At 44.7% G+C, this 20330-nt stretch overlaps 1 protein-coding gene across 3 annotated transcripts in view; it reads right to left on the reverse strand.

The window, feature by feature from the left end:
* The window catches only part of JAKMIP2 (janus kinase and microtubule interacting protein 2), a 241153-nt gene that overhangs the window by 43920 nt on the left and 176903 nt on the right, over positions 1-20330 (reverse strand). For all 3 annotated transcript variants that reach the window (XM_063928047.1, XM_063928046.1, XM_063928048.1), the window contains 2 exons: positions 6585-6653; positions 4524-4601 (listed from right to left, as the gene is read on the reverse strand). In XM_063928047.1, the coding sequence (XP_063784117.1) occupies positions 4524-4601; positions 6585-6653 (147 nt within the window). The remainder of the gene's footprint in view (positions 1-4523; positions 4602-6584; positions 6654-20330) is intronic.

Consider the following 20330-nt stretch of genomic DNA (forward strand, 5'->3'; position numbering starts at 1 on the left):
GGAGAGACCTATCTGCATGGGCTCCTCTATGTCCACAGGAATGGAAAAAACACAAGGAGTAGACCCGACAGGTGCTCCTTTTTCAGCCCTCCGCTCTCTGAGACGACGATCAATCTTAATAGAAAGCTCCATGAGTTTATCAAGAGTCTCAGGAGCGGGATACTGAAGGAGACTGTCTTTTATAGACTCAGATAAGCCGAGGCGAAACTGACTGCGCAGGGCTGGGTCATTCCATCCACAGTCGTTCGACCAACGGCGAAACTCCGTACAATAAATCTCTGCGGGATTCTTACCCTGTCTGAGAGCACGCAAATGACTCTCGGCGGATGCCTCTCTATCAGGGTCATCATATAGTAGCCCTAAAGACCCCAGAAAGGCGTCTACAGACAACAATGCCGGATCGTCTGTTCTTAAACCAAAAGCCCAGGTCTGGGGATCCCCCTGAAGTAAAGAAATAATAATTCCGACCCGCTGAGATTCCGTAACTGAGGAGACTGGTCTTAAACGAAAATAAAGTTTACAAGACTCTTTAAAATTAAAAAACTGCTTTCTATCCCCAGAAAAACGGTCTGGCAAATGCATTTTCGGTTCAGGAACGACCCTCGGGGAAGTCCGTAACAGATCTTCCTGTGACCTCACCCGAAGGGATAGATCCTGAACCATCTAAGTTCTTGAATCTGACTGACTAGAAGCTGGCCAGAATTTGGCCCTACACCAGTGGGATTCATGAGGCCGACAAATCTTCCAAACTGAATAAGGGAAAAAATCAAATCCCGTTTTAATTTTAAATTTTAGTCTGGCCGGTAATAATGTTATGATACCAGTACGTCTGACCAGAGGAGATCTTATGACGGAGGTCAGAGTACTGGAAGGGAATGCTGGTTACGGGAGCAGGAAAGCCTAGTAACCCCTGGCGCCCTAACTCCGTTGTCTCGCCCGTGTTATCAGTAATCCCCTGCGAGACTATGGTTGCTTGAGCCCATGGCAGCCGCGTTTGAAGGGCGGATTATGTCTGCCCAACTCCGATGCCCCCTCAGGTCTTAATGGGAGACAAAGGGAAATCCGAGACAGGGTGATAACAAGGGGCCCTCTGACTAAGCAACCAGGCCAGGGGCTACAAGCTAACTAACTTAAACCAGAAGTATGTGCGGACAAACCGCCAGGGAAAAGGACAACCAAAAATCCACGAATCCGTTACTCCTATCCAGCACCGCTGGATACCAGAGTGGATTTGTGGGAGCGGAATCCTCCGCAAAAGCTCCGAAACACAATATAACCAAATAATAAATAGTAAGCGGTCAAGCCGCAACACACGGCTACGCCGCGACTCACGAACACCACTGGATGTTAAAGGTGCTCGGTCTGGACTCCAGGAAAGGATGACAACTTCCGAGTATTGGACCACTGAGGACAGGAACGACCGGATAGACAGGACTGGAAAACTCTCTGCAACAGACACAGCAAACAGGAAGCTATTACCGGCGTCTGTGAAAAGTCCTGAGAGTGCTTTTAATTGGGAGCTCTCCAATCAGGAGCCAGACAGGGTAATTAACAATCATGCCGTGCAGCTGCATGCTGCACGGCCAGGATACCAATGAGGTGATTAATCTAGACCCAGCAACGGGGAACGCGGTCCGACAGTGGCGTCCCCGTTGCTAGGGTCTGAGCGGCTCCGTGCGCCCGGCGTCTAGCGTTGCTAGGGAGCCGGCGGCTGTCCGCATGCGGCGTCCCTAGTTGCTAGGCGCCGGGCCGCACTGACGGGCGGACCCTCGGCGCCTAACAGTACACTATAGCTGCTATAATATTTACTGCGCCTAAATTTAGTGCCCCCCCTCTCTTTTTTACCCTTTTTCTGTAGTGTAGACTGCAGGGGAGAGCCAGGGAGCTTCCTTCCAGCGGAACTGTGAGGGAAAAATGGCGCCAGTGTGCTGAGGGGGATAGCTCCGCCCCTTTTTCGCGGACTATTCTCCCGCTTTTTTAAGGATTCTGGCAGGGGTAATTATCACATATATAGCCTCTGGGGCTATATATTGTGATTGTTTTGCCAGCCAAGGTGTTTTTATTGCTGCTCAGGGTGCCCCCCCCCAGCGCCCTGCACCCTCAGTGACCGGAGTGTGAAGTGTGTATGAGAAGCAATGGCGCACAGCTGCAGTGCTGTGCGCTACCTTGGAGAAGACAGAAGTCTTCATGCCGCCGATTTTCCGGACTTCTTCTTGCTTCTGGCTCTGTAAGGGGGACGGCGGCGCGGCTCCGGGACCGAACACCAAGGCCAGTTCCATGCGGTCGGTCCCTCTGGAGCTAATGGTGTCCAGTAGCCTAAGAAGCCCAAGCTAGCTGCAAGCAGGTAGGTTCGCTTCTTCTCCCCTTAGTCCCTCGTTGCAGTGAGCCTGTTGCCAGCAGGTCTCACTGTAAAATAAAAAACCTAAAATATACTTTCTTCTAAGAGCTCAGGAGAGCCCCTAGTGTGCATCCAGCTCGGCCGGGCACAAAAATCTAACTGAGGCTTGGAGGAGGGTCATGGTGGGAGGAGCCAGTGCACACCAGGTAGTCTAAAAGCTTTCTTTTAGTTGTGCCCAGACTCCTGCGGAGCCGCTATTCCCCATGGTCCTTTCGGAGTTCCCAGCATCCACTAGGACGTTAGAGAAAAGTAATTTTCAAAAGCTTTCAGGTATGCTCAGCGCAGCCTCCCTGTTCAGAGACCTGCTGCTGCAGGCACCAACTTCAAAACTGAGCTCTCAGTGCCTGGAGGTGGGGTTATAGAGAAGGCCCCTATGCATCCTGGGACAGCTAAAGCTTTACCTGTTGGTACCTCTGGATCCAGATCCACTCTACACCCCAATGTTTCCCTGTGGAAACCAATGTACCCTGCTGCAGAAAAAAATATTTTGTGTGATTGGACCTTGCAACTAGTATGTTAGAAGACTCTATGGTTCTGTTATCGCTGACTTATGTTTCTATGTCTCTCTGTCCTGCCATCTTGCTGTGTTCTGGAAGCTAATGTGTTTGACAGGAGAGTTGCAAACTCCACCATCGTCCAGGGAGGCAATTAGTGGAGGTATATTCCCATCTAAGTAGTCCCAAGTTTCCCGGGACCTTGCACTCAACAGCCTCCACTGCATGGGACCTAACATCCAGTGCAGAGTAGCAAGATGGTATCAGGGTACAAAGTTCAGTATGTGGTACTGATAAAGAGGCAAAAAGCAGGAGGTCACCCCAGGGAGTATGTCACTCTTCTACAGTAAATACAAGTCCAATTCCCCCATCAATGGACACTGGGGACCCTAGTGTCATATAAAGATGACATGACATATCCATAACAGAACTGTTATTTGTTCATTCCCTCTTCCCTGGAGTCACTTCCAATCAAAAATTACCACACACCGCACTAATCAGGTATTGTGGCAGAGAACTAGGGTTTTTCCAGTCATGACCTCACATTTCACTTCAAGCTGATAAATAAATCTGTGTGACGTACTTCCTGCTTCTTATATAAACCTGACATTTAGATTAGATAATATTCTTCCCTCCTTCTGTGAATCACCTCTCCCATGGATCATGCAGTGAGCAAGAAACCAAAAGCTGACTCATTATTGGTATTTTATTTTTCCCTTTTTATTTTATGAGACTGATGAGCATTTTCTAAAATTACTATAGATTTGGTATTTTGAATTTTACTTGGTATAGTCAGTAATTTGGCTTGTCATGTATCTACTGCATAGCCCTCAACAATTACCTAAAAGTTGTTAAATGGCCCCCACTGAAATAATTGCCCACCCTGCTATAGACTATAACATAATACCGGGTGTAGTACGGTATGCCGGCGGCCGGGCTCCCGGCAACCAGCATACCGGCGCCGGGAGCCGGACCGCCGGCATAGCGACAGCGTGGTGAGCGCAAATGAGCCCCTTGCGGGCTCGCTGCGCTCGCCAGTCTGCGGGCACGGTGGCGCGCGACGCTATTTATTCTCTATGGTGAAGGTGACAACATAGTGAAAACATTGGCACGTTTTTTTTTTTAACGAACAATGCTTTTGGTAAAACTGGGGGTATAAATGTGCTGTATTAATAGTACATGCAAAAAGCTTCCTTTAATAGCATTAACCTACTTTATACTGATTGCATTGGCTATGGATAAATAAAAGGACATTAAGAACTTGTCCACATATTAATGTGAGGCAGTACGGATGGTGTAATGGTTAGCATTACTTCTTCACAGCACTGAGGTCATGGGTTCAATTCCCACCATGGCCCTAACTGTGTGGAGTTTGTATATTCTCCCCGTACTTGCGTGGATTTCCTCCGGGTCCTCCGGTTTCCTCCCACAATCCAAAAATATACTGGTAGGTTAATTGGCTCCCAACAAATATTAATCCTAGCGTGAATTGTAAGCTCCACTGGGGCAGGGACTGATGTGAATGGGAAAATATTCTCTGTGAAGCGCTGCGGAATATGTGTGCGCTATATAAATAACTGGTAATATGTTAATGTTATTAATTGCTTCTGGATTTGTTTCTATTCACAAACCATGTATGCTTGATCCAATGCTTGTTTCCTGTAATCCAGCTCTTCTTCCAGATACCCCTTCAGTTTACAGAACTGCTCCTGGGAAAATGAAAGACTGACGTGAGTCTTGGATAACTGAATATAACAGCTCTCTGTTTATTGACAAGATAAATAGACAGAATGGACTACAGCATCATCAATGAGTCATGTCAGATCATAACATACTGTATGTTTTTATTTGGACTGCATCAGACTTCAACCTAGAGTAAAATTAGACAACAAGATCTTTTGATAAAGATTGGACCGACCCTCTGGGGTTCTGGGGAAATATCTTTGAGCTTCACAGCTTACTGTCTACAAGGAGAGAAACCAAAACCCAGGACTTAGGAGTCTATTTACTAAGCCTTGGCTGAAGGTAAAGTGGCCAGAGATAAAGTATTAGCTAGTCAGCTCCTGTACTTTTAAAACTCAGCCTGTGACATGGCAGTTAAGAGCTGATTAGCTGGTACCTTATCTCCATCTACTTTATCCAAGGCTTAGTAAATAGACCCCATAGTTTGGCTGGCCCTGGAACTTTGGTCCTTCCTGGTAGCTAGCACCTGCCTAGAGACCAACCACTTTATTGCTATCCCCTCTAGTCCCCAATTGCGCTGTTTTGGAGTAATCCTGGACTCCTCCTCTCCCTCAAACCACACATTCAGCACCTCTCTCAAACCTGCTGTTTTCATCTCAAATATATTTCCAGGATTAGACTCTTTCTCACGCTGGATGCTTCTAAGATCCTTATGCACTCACTGGTCATCTATAGACTTGGACTACTGTAATCTCCTCCTATCTGGCAAACTGTACCTGACAAATGCCTATCTACACTCCAATCTACCATCAATGCTTCAGCCAGGCTCATCTTACAAGCCCTTCACTGGCTCCCCCTCCCTTTCAGAATCCAATTTAAGATTCTCACACTCTGTTATACTGTATATATACCGTTATGAAGTATGGTCATATTCACACTGCTCTCTCAATCGGCTACTGCCACTAGGATTTAACACGCTGAAGTGTCTGGTGGTGGAGGGGTCAGAGTGCAGAGTCAGTCGCGAGTCATGATCACTGCAGGGAGCCTGACACTGGTCCGGTTGATGCTCTGAGAGCAGGGGAAATCATACTGGCTCAGGAAGAGGAATGCTGGCATTTCACCTGTAGGGGAGCAGCTTTATAAACCCATGTGCACCACAGACGTAATACTATGAATTATCTCCAAGCTGCTTTTACTAGAGTTTATAAGTTACTGTAGCTAGGCAAATGTGGTACATAATGACTAGAGGCACTGCTTACAGCTTTCTAGAACTATTCCTCTCTGGGATACGCCCATTTGGTCAACAGCCCTTAGATCGACAGTCATTAGGTCGACCACTATTGGTCGACATGCATTAGGTCGACAGGGTTGCTATGTCGGCATGGTCATTATATCGACATGTTGTAGGTCAACATGACAAAAAGTCGACATGAGTTTTCACAATTTTTTTCATTTTTTTAACTTTTTCATACTTTACGATCCACGTAGACTACAGTTGGGAACGGTAACCTGTGCCGAGCGCAGTAGTAGCGGAGCGAGGCACTTTCGCTCACCATGCGAGGCGACACGGTGCACTAATTGGGGTTCCCGGTCACTGTACGAAGAAAACGACACCAAACAAATACAAAAATCTCATGTCGACTTTTTGGCATGTGGACCTAGACCATGTCGACCTAATGGCCATGTCGACCTAGCAACCCTGTCGACCTAATGCATGTTGACCAATAGTGGTCGACCTAATGACTGTCGACCCAATGACCCATACCCCCTACTCTTACTAGTAGTCCCTTTTCATTTTCATTCTTCTGCCTATTACCACCACTGTCTGCTTCTCCGCATCATCCACTACCAATTTCTCCTGCGTTCCTTTCTCACCAAGCACTAAACAAGCCATTGCACACGATCAAATGTGTAAAGCGAAGGGTGTCATCCCAGCTTTATTCAAGTGTTGCTGGCAGAAACCTCCACAGGGTAAATAAAACAAATGATCAAACCTTATATTTACTTACCATGTCACTCTCCAACTCCATCATCTTCCGATGTAGTGCAGCTTCCGTCGCCTCTATCTGTTGTATCCACTATCAAATAACAGAACACATGACATGGTAGGTGTTACACTACAGGTTACACAACTGTGTAAACTTCATATCCTGGTAATATTCAAAATAAAATACAATACAAATGGTAGCGTGAACATAAAGGTAACATTAATTCTGCACAACTTATTACATGCAGTGAACATAGGGGTACATTTACTAAGATGGAAAGTTGTTGTTTTTAAAGATGGAATGTTGCCCATTGCAACCAATCAGATTCTACTTCTCATTTATCTAGCACAGGCATTCCCAACCGCGGTCCTCAAGGCACACCAACAGTGCAGGTTTTAGTGATATCCAGGCTTCAGCACAGATGGTTAAATCAAAATAACTGAGTTACTAATTAAGTCACCTGTGTTCAAGCCTGGATATCACTAATACCAGGACTGTTAGTGTGCCTTGAGGACCGTGGTTGGGAAACAATGATCTAGCACCTTCTAGAAGATAATACCTGGAATCTGATTGGTTTCTATGGGAAACATCTCATCTTAAATAGAACTCCCATCTTAGTAGAGGCGGTCGCTGGGCGGGAGGGGGCTGGATGGTGGCGTTAAGCCACCGTTTAGGGAGCGCGGTCCGGCCAACGCAGGCGTGGCTGGACCGTTGGGGGGGCGGGCCGCAGCAGCTGCGTGATGTCACAAGCAGCCGCTGCGGTCTGGGGAGCGACGAGTAGCTCCCGGCGAGCACGTTAAAGCTGCGCTGGTCGGGAGCTACCCTTAAAGTGCAAAGGCATCGCCGCTGTGCAATGCCTTTGCACTTCTGCGGGAAGGGAGGGGGTGGTGTCACTGACATGCGGAGCGGACTAGCCCTGTGCTGGGCGTCCCCCCACATGTCAGTGTGAATGATCGTAGCTGTGCTAAATTGGCTCGCGAGATTGCCCAGATTGCATATGTTTGTGCATGTTATGTTTATGCATATGCAGATTGCAATGTCTGGGTAGAACATGACAGAAGAGCCATAATAAACATATGCACTGTATTACTGTGCCACTACTTAATACTCACTTAAGGGGCCCCTAAAAAATAATAACTATCTTTAGGGGCTATAATTATTGCATTAATGTATTACTGAGGCAATAATAAAAAAAAAGAACATTTTAAATTCTAAAGAAAATATTTCATGTTAATTGAGGCCACATTAATTATATGATATAAGTACATTCATGCTGGCACTTGTAATGACAGAAATGTGTAATATAATTGGTGCTTCTATCATTAATTAATAGGGATCCTAATTTACATAAAAATATTATTTTCTGCATACTTTTAAATGTTATTATTTTTAAACATTACTTCCACAATATTTTTTTAATAATAGCTCATCAATATTTTATTATTTTTGAAAACCCTTAATTGAGTATTAATTAGTGACAAAGTAATATACTCTTTATTATGTTCTGTAAAGCTGATGGAATAAAATAAAATATTATCAGAATATTATACAGAGATCTTTGATTTATTTTTTAGTGAGCATTAAAGATCATGTTTCATTAAAGTATTTTTGTAATATAAATAATAAGAATTTACTTACCGATAATTCTATTTCTCGGAGTCCGTAGTGGATGCTGGGGTTCCTGAAAGGACCATGGGGAATAGCGGCTCCGCAGGAGACAGGGCACAAAAAGTAAAGCTTTAGGATCAGGTGGTGTGCATTGGCTCCTCCCCCTATGACCCTCCTCCAAGCCTCAGCCAGGATACTGTGCCCGGACGAGCGTACACAATAAGGAAGGATTTTGAATCCCGGGTAAGACTCATACCAGCCACACCAATCACACTGTACAACCTGTGATCTGAACCCAGTTAACAGTATGATAACAGCGGAGCCTCTGAAAAGATGGCTCACGACAATAATAACCCGATTTTTGTAACTATGTACAAGTATTGCAGATAATCCGCACTTGGGATGGGCGCCCAGCATCCACTACGGACTCCGAGAAATAGAATTATCGGTAAGTAAATTCTTATTTTCTCTATCGTCCTAGTGGATGCTGGGGTTCCTGAAAGGACCATGGGGATAATACCAAAGCTCCCAAACGGGCGGGAGAGTGCGGATGACTCTGCAGCACCGAATGAGAGAACTCCAGGTCCTCCTTAGCCAGGGTATCAAATTTGTAGGATTTTACCAACGTGTTTGCCCCTGACTAAATAGCCGCTCGGCAAAGTTGTAAAGCCGAGACCCCTCGGGCAGCCGCCCAAGATAAGCCCACCTTCCTTGTGGAATGGGCATTTACATATTTTGGCTGTGGCAGGCCTGCCACAGAATGTGCAAGCTGAATTGTATTACACATCCAACTAGCAATAGTCTGCTTAGAAGCAAGAGCACCCAGTTTGTTGGGTGCATACAGGATAACAGCAAGTCAGTTTTCCTGACTCCAGCCGTCCTGGAACCTATATTTACAGGGCCCTGACAACATCTAGCAACCTGGAGTCCTCCAAGTCCCTAGTAGGCGCAAGGCACCAAAATAAGCTGGTTCAGGTGAAACACTGACACCACCTTAGGGAGAGAACTGGGGACGAGTCCGCAGCTCTGCCCTGTCCAAATGGACAACCAGATATGGGCTTTTTTGAGAAAAAAAAACACCAATTTGACACTCGCCTGGTCCAGGCCAGGGCCAAGAGCATGGTCACTTTTCATGTGAGATGCTTCAAATCCACAGATTTGACTGGTTTTAAACCAATGTGATTTGAGGAATCCCAGAACTACGTTGAGATCCCACAGTGCCACTGGAGGCACAAAAGGGGGTTGTATATGCAATACTCCCTTGACAAACTTCTGGACTTCAGGAACTGAAGCCACTTCTTTCTGGAAGAAAATCGACAGGGCCGAAATTTGAACCTTAATGGACCCCAATTTGAGGCCCATAGACACTCCTGTTTGCAGGAAATGCAGGAATCGACCGAGTTGAAATTTCTTCGTGGGGCCTTTCTGGCCTCACACCACGCAACATATTTTTGCCACATGTGGTGATAATGTTGTGCGGTCACCTCCTTTCTGGCTTTGACCAGGGTAGGAATGACCTCTTCCGGAATGCCTTTTTCCCTTAGGATCCGGCGTTCCACCGCCATGCCGTCAAACGCAGCTGCGGTAAGTCTTGGAACAGACATGGTACTTGCTGAAACAAGTCCCTTCTTAGCGGCAGAGGCCATAAGTCCTCTGTGAGCATCTCTTGAAGTTCCGGGTACCAAGTCCTTCTTGGCCAATCCGGAGCCATGAGTATAGTTCTTACTCCTCTACGTCTTATAAGTCTCAGTACCTTAGGTATGAGAAGCAGAGGATGGAACACATACACCGACTGGTACATCCATGGTGTTACCAGAACGTCCACAGCTATTGCCTGAGGGTCTCTTAACCTGGCGCAATACCTGTCCCGTTTTTTGTTCAGACGGGACGCCATCATGTCCACCTTTGGTATTTCCCAACGGTTTACAATCATGTGGAAAACTTCCCGATGAAGTTTCCACTCTGCCGGGTGGAGGTCGTGCCTGCTGAGGAAGTCTGCTTCCCAGTTTCCATTCCCGGAATGAAACACTGCTGACAGTGCTATCACATGATTTTCCGCCCAGCGAAAAGTCCTTGCAGTTTTTGCCATTGCCCTCCTGCTTCTTGTGTCGCCCTGTCTATTTACGTGGGCGACTGCCGTGATGTTTTTCCCACTGGATCAATACCGGCTGACCTTGAAGCAGAGGTCTTGCTAAGCTTAGAGTATTATAAATTTACCCTTAGCTCCAGTATATTTATGTGGAGAAAAGTCTCCAGACTTGATCACACTCCCTGGAAATTTTTTCCTTGTGTGACTGCTCCCCAGCCTCTCGGGCTGGCCTCCGTGGTCACCAGCATCCAATCCTGAATGCCGAATCTGCGGCCCTCTAGAAGATGAGCACTCTGTAACCACCACAGGAGAGACACCCTTGTCCTTGGATATAGGGTTATCCGCTGATGCATCTGAAGATGCGATCCGGACCATTTGTCCAGCAGATCCCACTGAAAAATTCTTGCGTGAAATCTGCCGAATGGAATTGCTTCGTAGGAAGTCACCATCTTTACCAGGACCCTTGTGCAATGATGCACTGATTTTAGGAGGTTCCTGACTAGCTCGGATAACTCCCTGGCTTTCTCTTCCGGGAGAAACACCTTTTTCTGGACTGTGTCCAGAATCATCCCTAGGCACAGCAGACTTTTCGTCGGGATCAGCTGCGATTTTGGAGTATTTAGAATCCACCCGTGCTGTTGTAGCAGTATCCGAGATAGTGCTACTCCGACCTCCAACTGTTCCCTGGACTTTGCCCTTATCAGGAGATCGTCCAAGTAAGGGATAATTAAGACGCCTTTTCTTCGAAGAAGAATCATCATTTCGGCCATTACCTTGGTAAAGACCCGGGGTGCCGTGGACAATCCAAAACGGCAGCGTCTGAAACTGATAGTGACAGTTCTGTACCACGAACCTGAGGTACCCTTAGTGAGAAGGGCAAATTTTGGACATGGAGGTAAGCATCCCTGATGTCTCGGGACACTATATAGTCCCCTTCTTCCTGGTTCGTTATCACTGCTCTGAGTGACTCCATCTTGATTTGAACCTTTGTAAGTGTTCAAATTTTTTTAGATTTAGAATAGGTCTCACCTAGCCTTCTGGCTTCAGTACCACAATATAATGTGGAATAATACCCATTTTCTTGTTGTAGGAGGGGTAATTTGATTATCACCTGCTGGGAATACAGCTTGTGAATTGTTTCCCATACTGCCTCCTTGTCGGAGGGAGACCTTGGTAAACCAGACTTCAGGAGCCTGCGAAGGGGAAACGTCTCGACATTCCAATCTGTACCCCTGGGATACTACATGTAGGATCCAGGGGTCCTGTACGGTCCCAGCGTCATGCTGAGAGCTTGGCAGAAGCGGTGGAACGCTTCTGTTCCTGGGAATGGGCTGCCTGCTGCAGTCTTCTTCCCTTTCCTCTATCCCTGGGCAGATATGACTCTTATAGGGACGAAAGGACTGAGGCTGAAAAGACGGTGTCTTTTTCTGCAGAGATGTGACTTAGGGTAAAAACGGTGGATTTTCCAGCAGTTGCCGTGGCCACCAGGTCCGATGGACCGACCCCAAATAACTCCTCTTCCTTTATACGGCAATACACCTTTGTGCCGTTTGGAATCTGCATCACCTGACCACTGTCGTGTCCATAAACATCTTCTGGCAGATATGGACATCGCACTTACTCTTGATGCCAGAGTGCAAATATCCCTCTGTGCATCTCGCATATATAGAAAATGCATCCTTTAAATGCTCTATAGTCAATAAAATACTGTCCCTGTCAAGGGTATCAATATTTTTAGTCAGGGAATCCGACCAAGCCACCCCAGCTCTGCACATCCAGGCTGAGGCGATCGCTGGTCGCAGTATAACACCAGTATGTGTGTATATACTTTTTATGATATTTTCCAGCCTCCTGTCAGCTGGCTCCTTGAGGACGGCCCTATCTATAGACGGTACCGCCACTTGTTTTGATAAGCGTGTGAGCGCCTTATCCACCCTAAGGGGTGTTTCCCAACGCGCCCTAACTTCTGGCGGGAAAGGGTATACCGCCCATAATTTTCTATCGGGGGGAACCCACGCATCATCACACACTTCATTTAATTTATCTGATTCAGGAAAAACTACGGTAGTTTTTTCACATCCCACATAATACCCTCTTTTGTGGTACTTGTAGTATCAGAAATATGTAACACCTCCTTCATTGCCCTTAACGTGTGGCCCTAATAAGGAATACGTTTGTTTATTCACCGTCGACACTGGATTCAGTGTCCGTGTCTGTGTCGACCGACTAAAGTAAACGGGCGTTTTAAAACCCCTGACGGTGTTTCTGAGACGTCTGGACCGGTACTAATTGTTTGTCGGCCGTCTCATGTCGTCAACCGACCTTGCAGCGTGTTGACATTATCACGTAATTCCCTAAATAAGCCATCCATTCCGGTGTCGACTCCCTAGAGAGTGACATCACCATTACAGGCAATTGCTCCGCCTCCTCACCAACATCGTCCTCATACATGTCGACACACACGTACCGACACACAGCACACACACAGGGAATGCTCTGATAGAGGACAGGACCCACTAGCCCTTTGGAGAGACAGAGGGAGAGTTTGCCAGCACACACCAAAAACGCTATAATTATATAGGGACAACCTTATATAAGTGTTTTCCCTTATAGCATCTTTTATATATTTCTAACGCCAAATTAGTGCCCCCCCTCTCTGTTTTAACCCTGTTTCTGTAGTGCAGTGCAGGGGAGAGCCTGGGAGCCTTCCCTCCAGCCTTTCTGTGAGGGAAAATGGCGCTGTGTGCTGAGGAGATAGGCCCCGCCCCTTTTTCGGCGGGCTCGTCTCCCGCTCTTTAATGGATTCTGGCAGGGGTTAAATATCTCCATATAGCCCCCGGAGGCTATATGCGAGGTATTTTTAGCCAAAAAAGGTTTTCATTTGCCTCCCAGGGCGCCCCCCTCCCAGCGCCCTGCACCCTCAGTGACTGCCGTGTGAAGTGTGCTGAGAGGAAATGGCGCACAGCTGCAGTGCTGTGCGCTACCTTAAGAAGACTGAGGAGTCTTCTGCCGCCGATTCTGGACCTCTTCTCGTTTCAGCATCTGCAAGGGGGCCGGCGGCGAGGCTCCGGTGACCATCCAGGCTGTACCTGTGATCGTCCCTCTGGAGCTAATGTCCAGTAGCCAAAGAAGCCAATCCATCCTGCACGCAGGTGAGTTCACTTCTTCTCCCCTAAGTCCCTCGTTGCAGTGATCCTGTTGCCAGCAGGACTCACTGTAAAATAAAAAACCTAAGCTAAACTTTTCTAAGCAGCTCTTTAGGAGAGCCACCTAGATTGCACCCTTCTCGGCCGGGCACAAAAATCTAACTGAGGCTTGGAGGAGGGTCATAGGGGGAGGAGCCAGTGCACACCACCTGATCCTAAAGCTTTACTTTTTGTGCCCTGTCTCCTGCGGAGCCGCTATTCCCCATGGTCCTTTCAGGAACCCCAGCATCCACTAGGACGATAGAGAAATACATTGATCCAGGATTATATTTATATATGTTTTCTTGTATCTTGTTTTTTATGGCTGATCATTATATAATTTTAATTGGTGTCATGTATATTGAGGTGTATATGTTATATATAATGGTATACATGTTGGTTATTACACTATGGGCCTGATTCATACTTGTATGGAATTGCACAGAAGCAAGGAAGCGGCTATATTTGAAATTCTCATGCAGCAAGTGGTGTCTGTAGGAGATAGACGCCTCTTGTTTGCATTAGCGAGGATCCAAGTCAGGCACGCTTTAAGAGAGGAAGAGGCCCGGTTACAGCCTCCTCCGTTCGGGCCCCCTCCTCTCTGCCAGTAGCGCTGAGAGTCTGAGCACTAGAGCGCTCAGACTCTACTGCGCATGCGCAGATCTCTGGGAAAATGGCGCGGCGGCCATTTTCCCTGAGATTTCTCTACTGCGCATGCGCAGAACTCCGTGAAAATGGCCGCTGGGCCATTTTCACGGAGTTTTAACACCGCCGTGGATGTCGCCGCAGGACTCTGGAGGGGTGAGTATTCAGAAAATTGGTGCAGCTTGTGCGGTGGGGGCCCCCTCTGGACTCAGGGGCCCGTGTGCACCGCACACACTGCACCCATTATAGAAACGCCAGTGATCCAAGTGCTGTGTCAGAGGACGCAACCATGAATCGCCATCGCGGCCATCAGTTGCAATTCGCTATGGTTACAGGAACTGGTCAGCATGCATAAGCTGAAGCTTACCTAGGCTGGCTGTAAGGTCTGGGCACCAGGGTTCAGTAAGTCTGCAACCGACGATGGAGACCCTGGTCCTGTCACACATTCCCACACTTTGAATAACAATGCCGGGTGCTGTCTCCCAAACACCTCAGCATGTCAATCATACTGTGGCTGACGGGGGCTGCAAGCAACATTGCAAGACCTGCAGTGCACATGCACAGAATAGGTTTTGCGCTTGCGTAGACCCCCAAACATCAGTTTTGTATGCAAACCATCGGGTTTACATCCAAATATGAAACAGGACCTATATGCATAACCATGTGGTCTTGGCTTGTTAATATTCATAAAATATATTTAAAATTAATTATATCAAATAGTCATTCTTTTAATTTGGACTAGTGGCGCGCTCCATCAACTTTTTGTCTTTTTGGGTAGTACTAGCACTCTCCCCCATTTGGAGTAGCTGTCTAAGATCAGATACCTTTCTACTGTATTCTATATATCCCTCTGTCTTGGCAAGCTATGCTGGACAAATAACTTTGTTTGTTTGTTTGTTTGTTTGTTCATTATTATGTTCTGCCTAGACAGACCGCTCAGAATGCATGTCGTTTGAGCATGTCTCTGACCAGGGCCATTTTCTGTCAAGATTGTCCTGTCTTTTCTTCCACAAATTGCTGCAACTCGCCATTGATTTTCATACCTATCACTAAAATTGCTATCTATTACATCTGCAGACTTTGAATGGAAAGCTGCTACAATTTACACTGGTCATAGATTTGCAACCTATTATATTCCTACCCCCCAAGTGTGTTTTCAAAGATTAAAAATTTAATTACCAGCAATACATTTTTCTCCCACTAGATGGCACCTAAACAGAACTGAAGATGCATGAAAAATAGGTGCAATGTGCATGAAGAATAAATATCACTATTACTAAATTAATATTCTTCCCATTTTAAATTAACATATCGGCAACATCTGTGGTCTGAGTGGAGCAATAATCAGACACTTGCAGAAAAATGAATGTAGCTGAGTAGTACAAGAGATTGACAGTTACCTCCGTTCAGATAACAGATGCTTCACGGTACTAAAATGTTTTTAGAAATTTAAGAAAAGGCATCTTGCCCCATCCATAACTAGCGACCAGTGAGAGACAGCCTGGGCTGGTTTCCGCCATGGCATGGAGACCTCATGGCATGGTGCTTCTACAGTAATCATCTCAACACTTCCCTTGTCCCAGAAGCAACTGGCATTCCACTAAGTACTGAGACTCTTTCAGATTTTGTGGAATTTGGGTAATTTGCAAAATTGTAACCAGGGGAATAGCAATTTTGTAACATCAAGTGATCCCAAAATAATGGACAGCTGTTACTATATATATATATATATATATATATATATATATATATATATTTATATATGTTCCAGAGAAGCTATTAGCGCCACAGATGCAGTATCCACAATAAGAACACTAGTATCAGAACCGTGTAATATAGTAACTGTTAGCTCCTAATAGACACTCCCTCTATATATCAGGGCATCAGCTAGTCACCTCAAATAAACTAAGCACTGGTATACGTGCCTAAGAATAAAACTTGGAAACAGAGAATGAGGTATTAAAAGCGACCAATTTTGATACCATTGGTCGCTTTTACTTTTTGACACCTTTGGTTGCTTTTAATACCTCATTCTCTGTTTTATATATATATATATATATATATATATATATATATATATATATATATATATATATATATATATATATATATATATATACATATATATATATATATATATATACACATACATACATACATATATATATATATATATATATATATATATATATATATATATATATATATATATATATATATATATATATATATATATATATATATATATATACATACATATACATACAGGTCGGGTATCCGTTATCCGGACACCTGTTAACCGAAATATTCCGAAAAACTGAATATTTCAGTCCTGTAGTGACGTCATGACGCGGCCGGCGTCATGACGTCACTGGAGTCTGCAGCCAATCACAGACAGGTGGGGGAGTGGCTTTGCAGCCATTCCCTCACCGCCGTTGACTCCCAGTACCCGCCGCTGACCCCTCGGACTCCCCCACTGATGCGCCAGATCCCCGGGACCCCTCACCGTCGTGCTGGGCTCACGGCGGTCCCCCCTGCCGACTCGCTGAATCCCCGAAACCCATACAGATAACAGGTAATCTGTTATCCGGAAAAATCCCATATCCGGAATGCTCCTGGTCCCGAGCATTCCGGATATGGGATACTCAACCTGTATATATATATATATATATATATATATATATACACAGTGTATATATATACATATATACACAGTGTATATATATATATACAGTGGGGATTGAAAGTTTGGGCACCCCAGACAAAAATTCATTTCAATGTGCAAAAAGAAGGCAAGGAAAGATGGAAAAATCTCCAAAAGGCATTAAATTACAGATTAGACATTCTTATAACAACATGTCCAAAAAAGTTTGATTTTATTTCCATCATTTACACTTTCAAAAGAACAGTAAACAAAAAATGGCGTCTGCAAAAGTTTGGGCACCCTGCAGAGTTAATACCTTGTACTGCCCCCTTTGGCAAGTATCACAGCTTGTAAACGCTTTTTGTAACCAGCCAAGAGTCTTTCAATTCTTATTTGAGGTATCTTCGCCCATTCTTCCTTGCAAAAGTCTTCCAGTTCTTTGAGATTCCTGGGCTGTCTGTGACGCACTGCTCTTTTAAGGTCTATCCATAGATTTTCAATTATGTTGAGGTCAGGAGATTGTGAAGGCCATGGCAAAATCTTCAGTTTACGCCTCTTAATGTAATCCACCATGGATTTTGAGGTGTGTTTAGGATCATTATCCATTTGTAGAAGCCAGCCTCTCTTTAACTTCAGCTTTTTCACAGATGGCATCAAGTTAGCGTCCAAAATTTGCTGGAATCTTATTGAATCCATTTTTCCTTCTACTCGTGAAATGTTCCCTGTGCCACTGGCTGCAATACAACCCCAAAGCATGATTAATCCACCCCCATGCTTAACAGTTGGACAGAGGTTCTTTTCATTAAATTCTGTGCCCTTCCTTCTCCAAACGTACCTTTGCTCATTCCGGCCAAAAAGTTCTATTTTAACCTCATCGGTCCACAGAACTTTATTCCAAAATGCATCATTCTTGTCTATATGTTCATTTGCAAACTTCAAACGCTGATTTTTGTGGTGAGGACGTAGAAGAGGTTTTCTTCTGATGACTCTTCCATGAAGACCATATTTGTACAAGTATCTCTTTATAGTGGAATAGTGTACCACAACTCCAGTGTCTGCCAGATCTTCCTGGAGGGATCGTGCAGTCAAACGTGGATTTTTACTTGCTTTTCTAACAATCCTGCGAGCTGTTCTGTCTGATATTTTTCTTGGTCTTCCAGATCTTGCTTTAACTTCCACTGTTCCTGATGACTTCCATTTCTTAATTACATTCCGAACAGAGGATATGGGCATCTGATAACGCTTTGCTATCTTCTTATAGCCTTCTCCTGCTTTGTGAGCGTCAACTATTCTCAGTTTCAGTGTTCTACACAACTGCTTAGAGGAACCCATGGTGCAGATTGTTGGAGCAAGGTCAGATGAGTCTGGGCTTTTAAAACCTTTGAGATTGACATCACCTGGTCTTTCCAGACGATGATTGAGAACAATCTATGACACTGCCAGGTCTCAGCTGTCCAAAAGGGGCAGTACAAGTTATTAACTCTGCAGGGTGCCCAAACTTTTGCAGATGCCATTTTTTGTTTTCTGTTCTTTTAAAAGTGGAAATGATGGAAATAAAATCAAACATTTTTTGACATGTTATAAGAATGTCTAATCTGTAATTTGATGCCTTTTGGAAATTTTTCCATCTTTCCTTGGCTTCTTTTTGCACATTAAAATGAATTTTTGCCTGGTGTGCCCAAACTTTCAATCCCCACTGTATATATATATATATATATATATATATATATATATATCACACACACACTGTATATATATATATATATATATATATATATATATATATATATATATATATATATATATATATATATATATATATACTGTATACCAAAACGTAAATAAATAGACACAATTTTAACATAAACAGCTCCCTACTTCATTAAACATAACAAAATATAATCATCTTTATTCTTTTGTTGGCGTAGCTATTACTTCTGGGTTAAGATCAGAAGCCCTTTAGCGCTTGGATTATGGTGGCAGCTGCTTATATCGAGGTATGATGTAATTGTAACACCTTTTTGTATAAGTACTATCTGTATTATTTTATTATAGTTTATTCTTGTAGTATCTTAAATTATACGTCTGGGAATAGAGCAGAAGTTTTATTGTTGTGCTAACTTATTTTGTTCATAATGAGAGTACATACAGAGCATCTAAAACTATTTAAACTTCCACTTCTATGATTTGTTAAATAACATATATGATTTCAGCAATACGGCAGCGATGCATTCCAAGACAAACTGATTTGCTGAAGTAACTTGGTGATATAAATATGTTTAGGTGGATTGCTTGTAGCCAGTTTGTTATTACATTTTTATTCAGCTAACTCTGGCTGTACCTACTGATGCATTGTGGGAATGCACATAAATATAAAATGTTTTTTGATTGTTATTATGTTAGAGTATGTCCTTGAAAAGAGACAGCTGTACTGACATTTTCACATTTAAGATGAGGTATCCCTATATGAGACACTTAACTCTGCTTTTTTAATTGAAAATGTCAATCAAAATATTTTCCATTTATGAAATGTTATGTTTAAGGCTAAATATCAAAATTCTGATCATCACACCATTTAAGTTATTGCCTATTGATTAGTTTATAATCTATGCAATAAAATGAATAGAAAGATACATTTATGCATTTGCAGTGGACACATTATGAAACCATGGGCCCGATTCAGAACTGATTGCTGCTGTGCGTTTTTTCGCACAGCGGGTGATTATCGAACTACTGAGCATGCACCACAATGTGCAGGTGCGTCGCCAAACAGCGACAGGAAAGGAATGGATGGTGCAAAAATTTCAATCATACGGCCGTTCGTAAGGTGATTGACAGGAAGAGGACGTTTGGCGGTGGAAACTAGCCGTTTTCTGTGAGTGTCTGAAAAAACACAGGCGTTCCCAAGCGTTTTCAGGGAGGGTGTGTGACGTCCGCTCCGGCCGTGATCAGCCTGTTGTCTTTGCACTGGAGGAGTAAGTATTGAGCTACGCACACACTGCACAGAATGGGAAAAACCTTTGATGGTAAGTGTGATGCGAACGGTTTTGCAGCTGTCCGCTGACTGAGGGGAATTTTTGCACAGCGTACACATTCAATCGCACACTTGCACGGGGCGAATTTTCACTTTCCCTGGGCGGCCACTATCTGATCGGAGGACAGTGTAATTTGCAGCACAGTGATCAGGACTGAATTAGGCCCCAAATGCATTCCTAGAAACACTTGACAAGTTGACCACATGGTGGCAGACATGTTTCTAAAGTGAAATATACCAACTATTTTGAAAACATTTTTTGTGTGCTTTACAATACATATTTAACACACATATTTGGGCTTCTACTATACACATACCTCCCAACTGTCCCGATTTCAGTGGGACAGTCCCGCTATTCGGACACTGTCCCGCCCGCGGGTCGCAGTGTCCCGCGGGCAGGGGGGGGGAGGGGCAGTTGGTGGAACCAGTGATCACTGCTGCTCTGCTTTGCAATGCAGCCGGTGATCACTGAATAGATGCTGTGCGCATGCGCGCGGCATCTGAACAGTGCGGGGAGGAGAGGAAGGGGCTGCCCAGCTGCTCAAGGAGCGCTGGGCACGCT

This window comes from Pseudophryne corroboree, chromosome 6 (assembly GCF_028390025.1).
Source record: "Pseudophryne corroboree isolate aPseCor3 chromosome 6, aPseCor3.hap2, whole genome shotgun sequence".
Taxonomy (NCBI): domain Eukaryota; kingdom Metazoa; phylum Chordata; class Amphibia; order Anura; family Myobatrachidae; genus Pseudophryne; species Pseudophryne corroboree.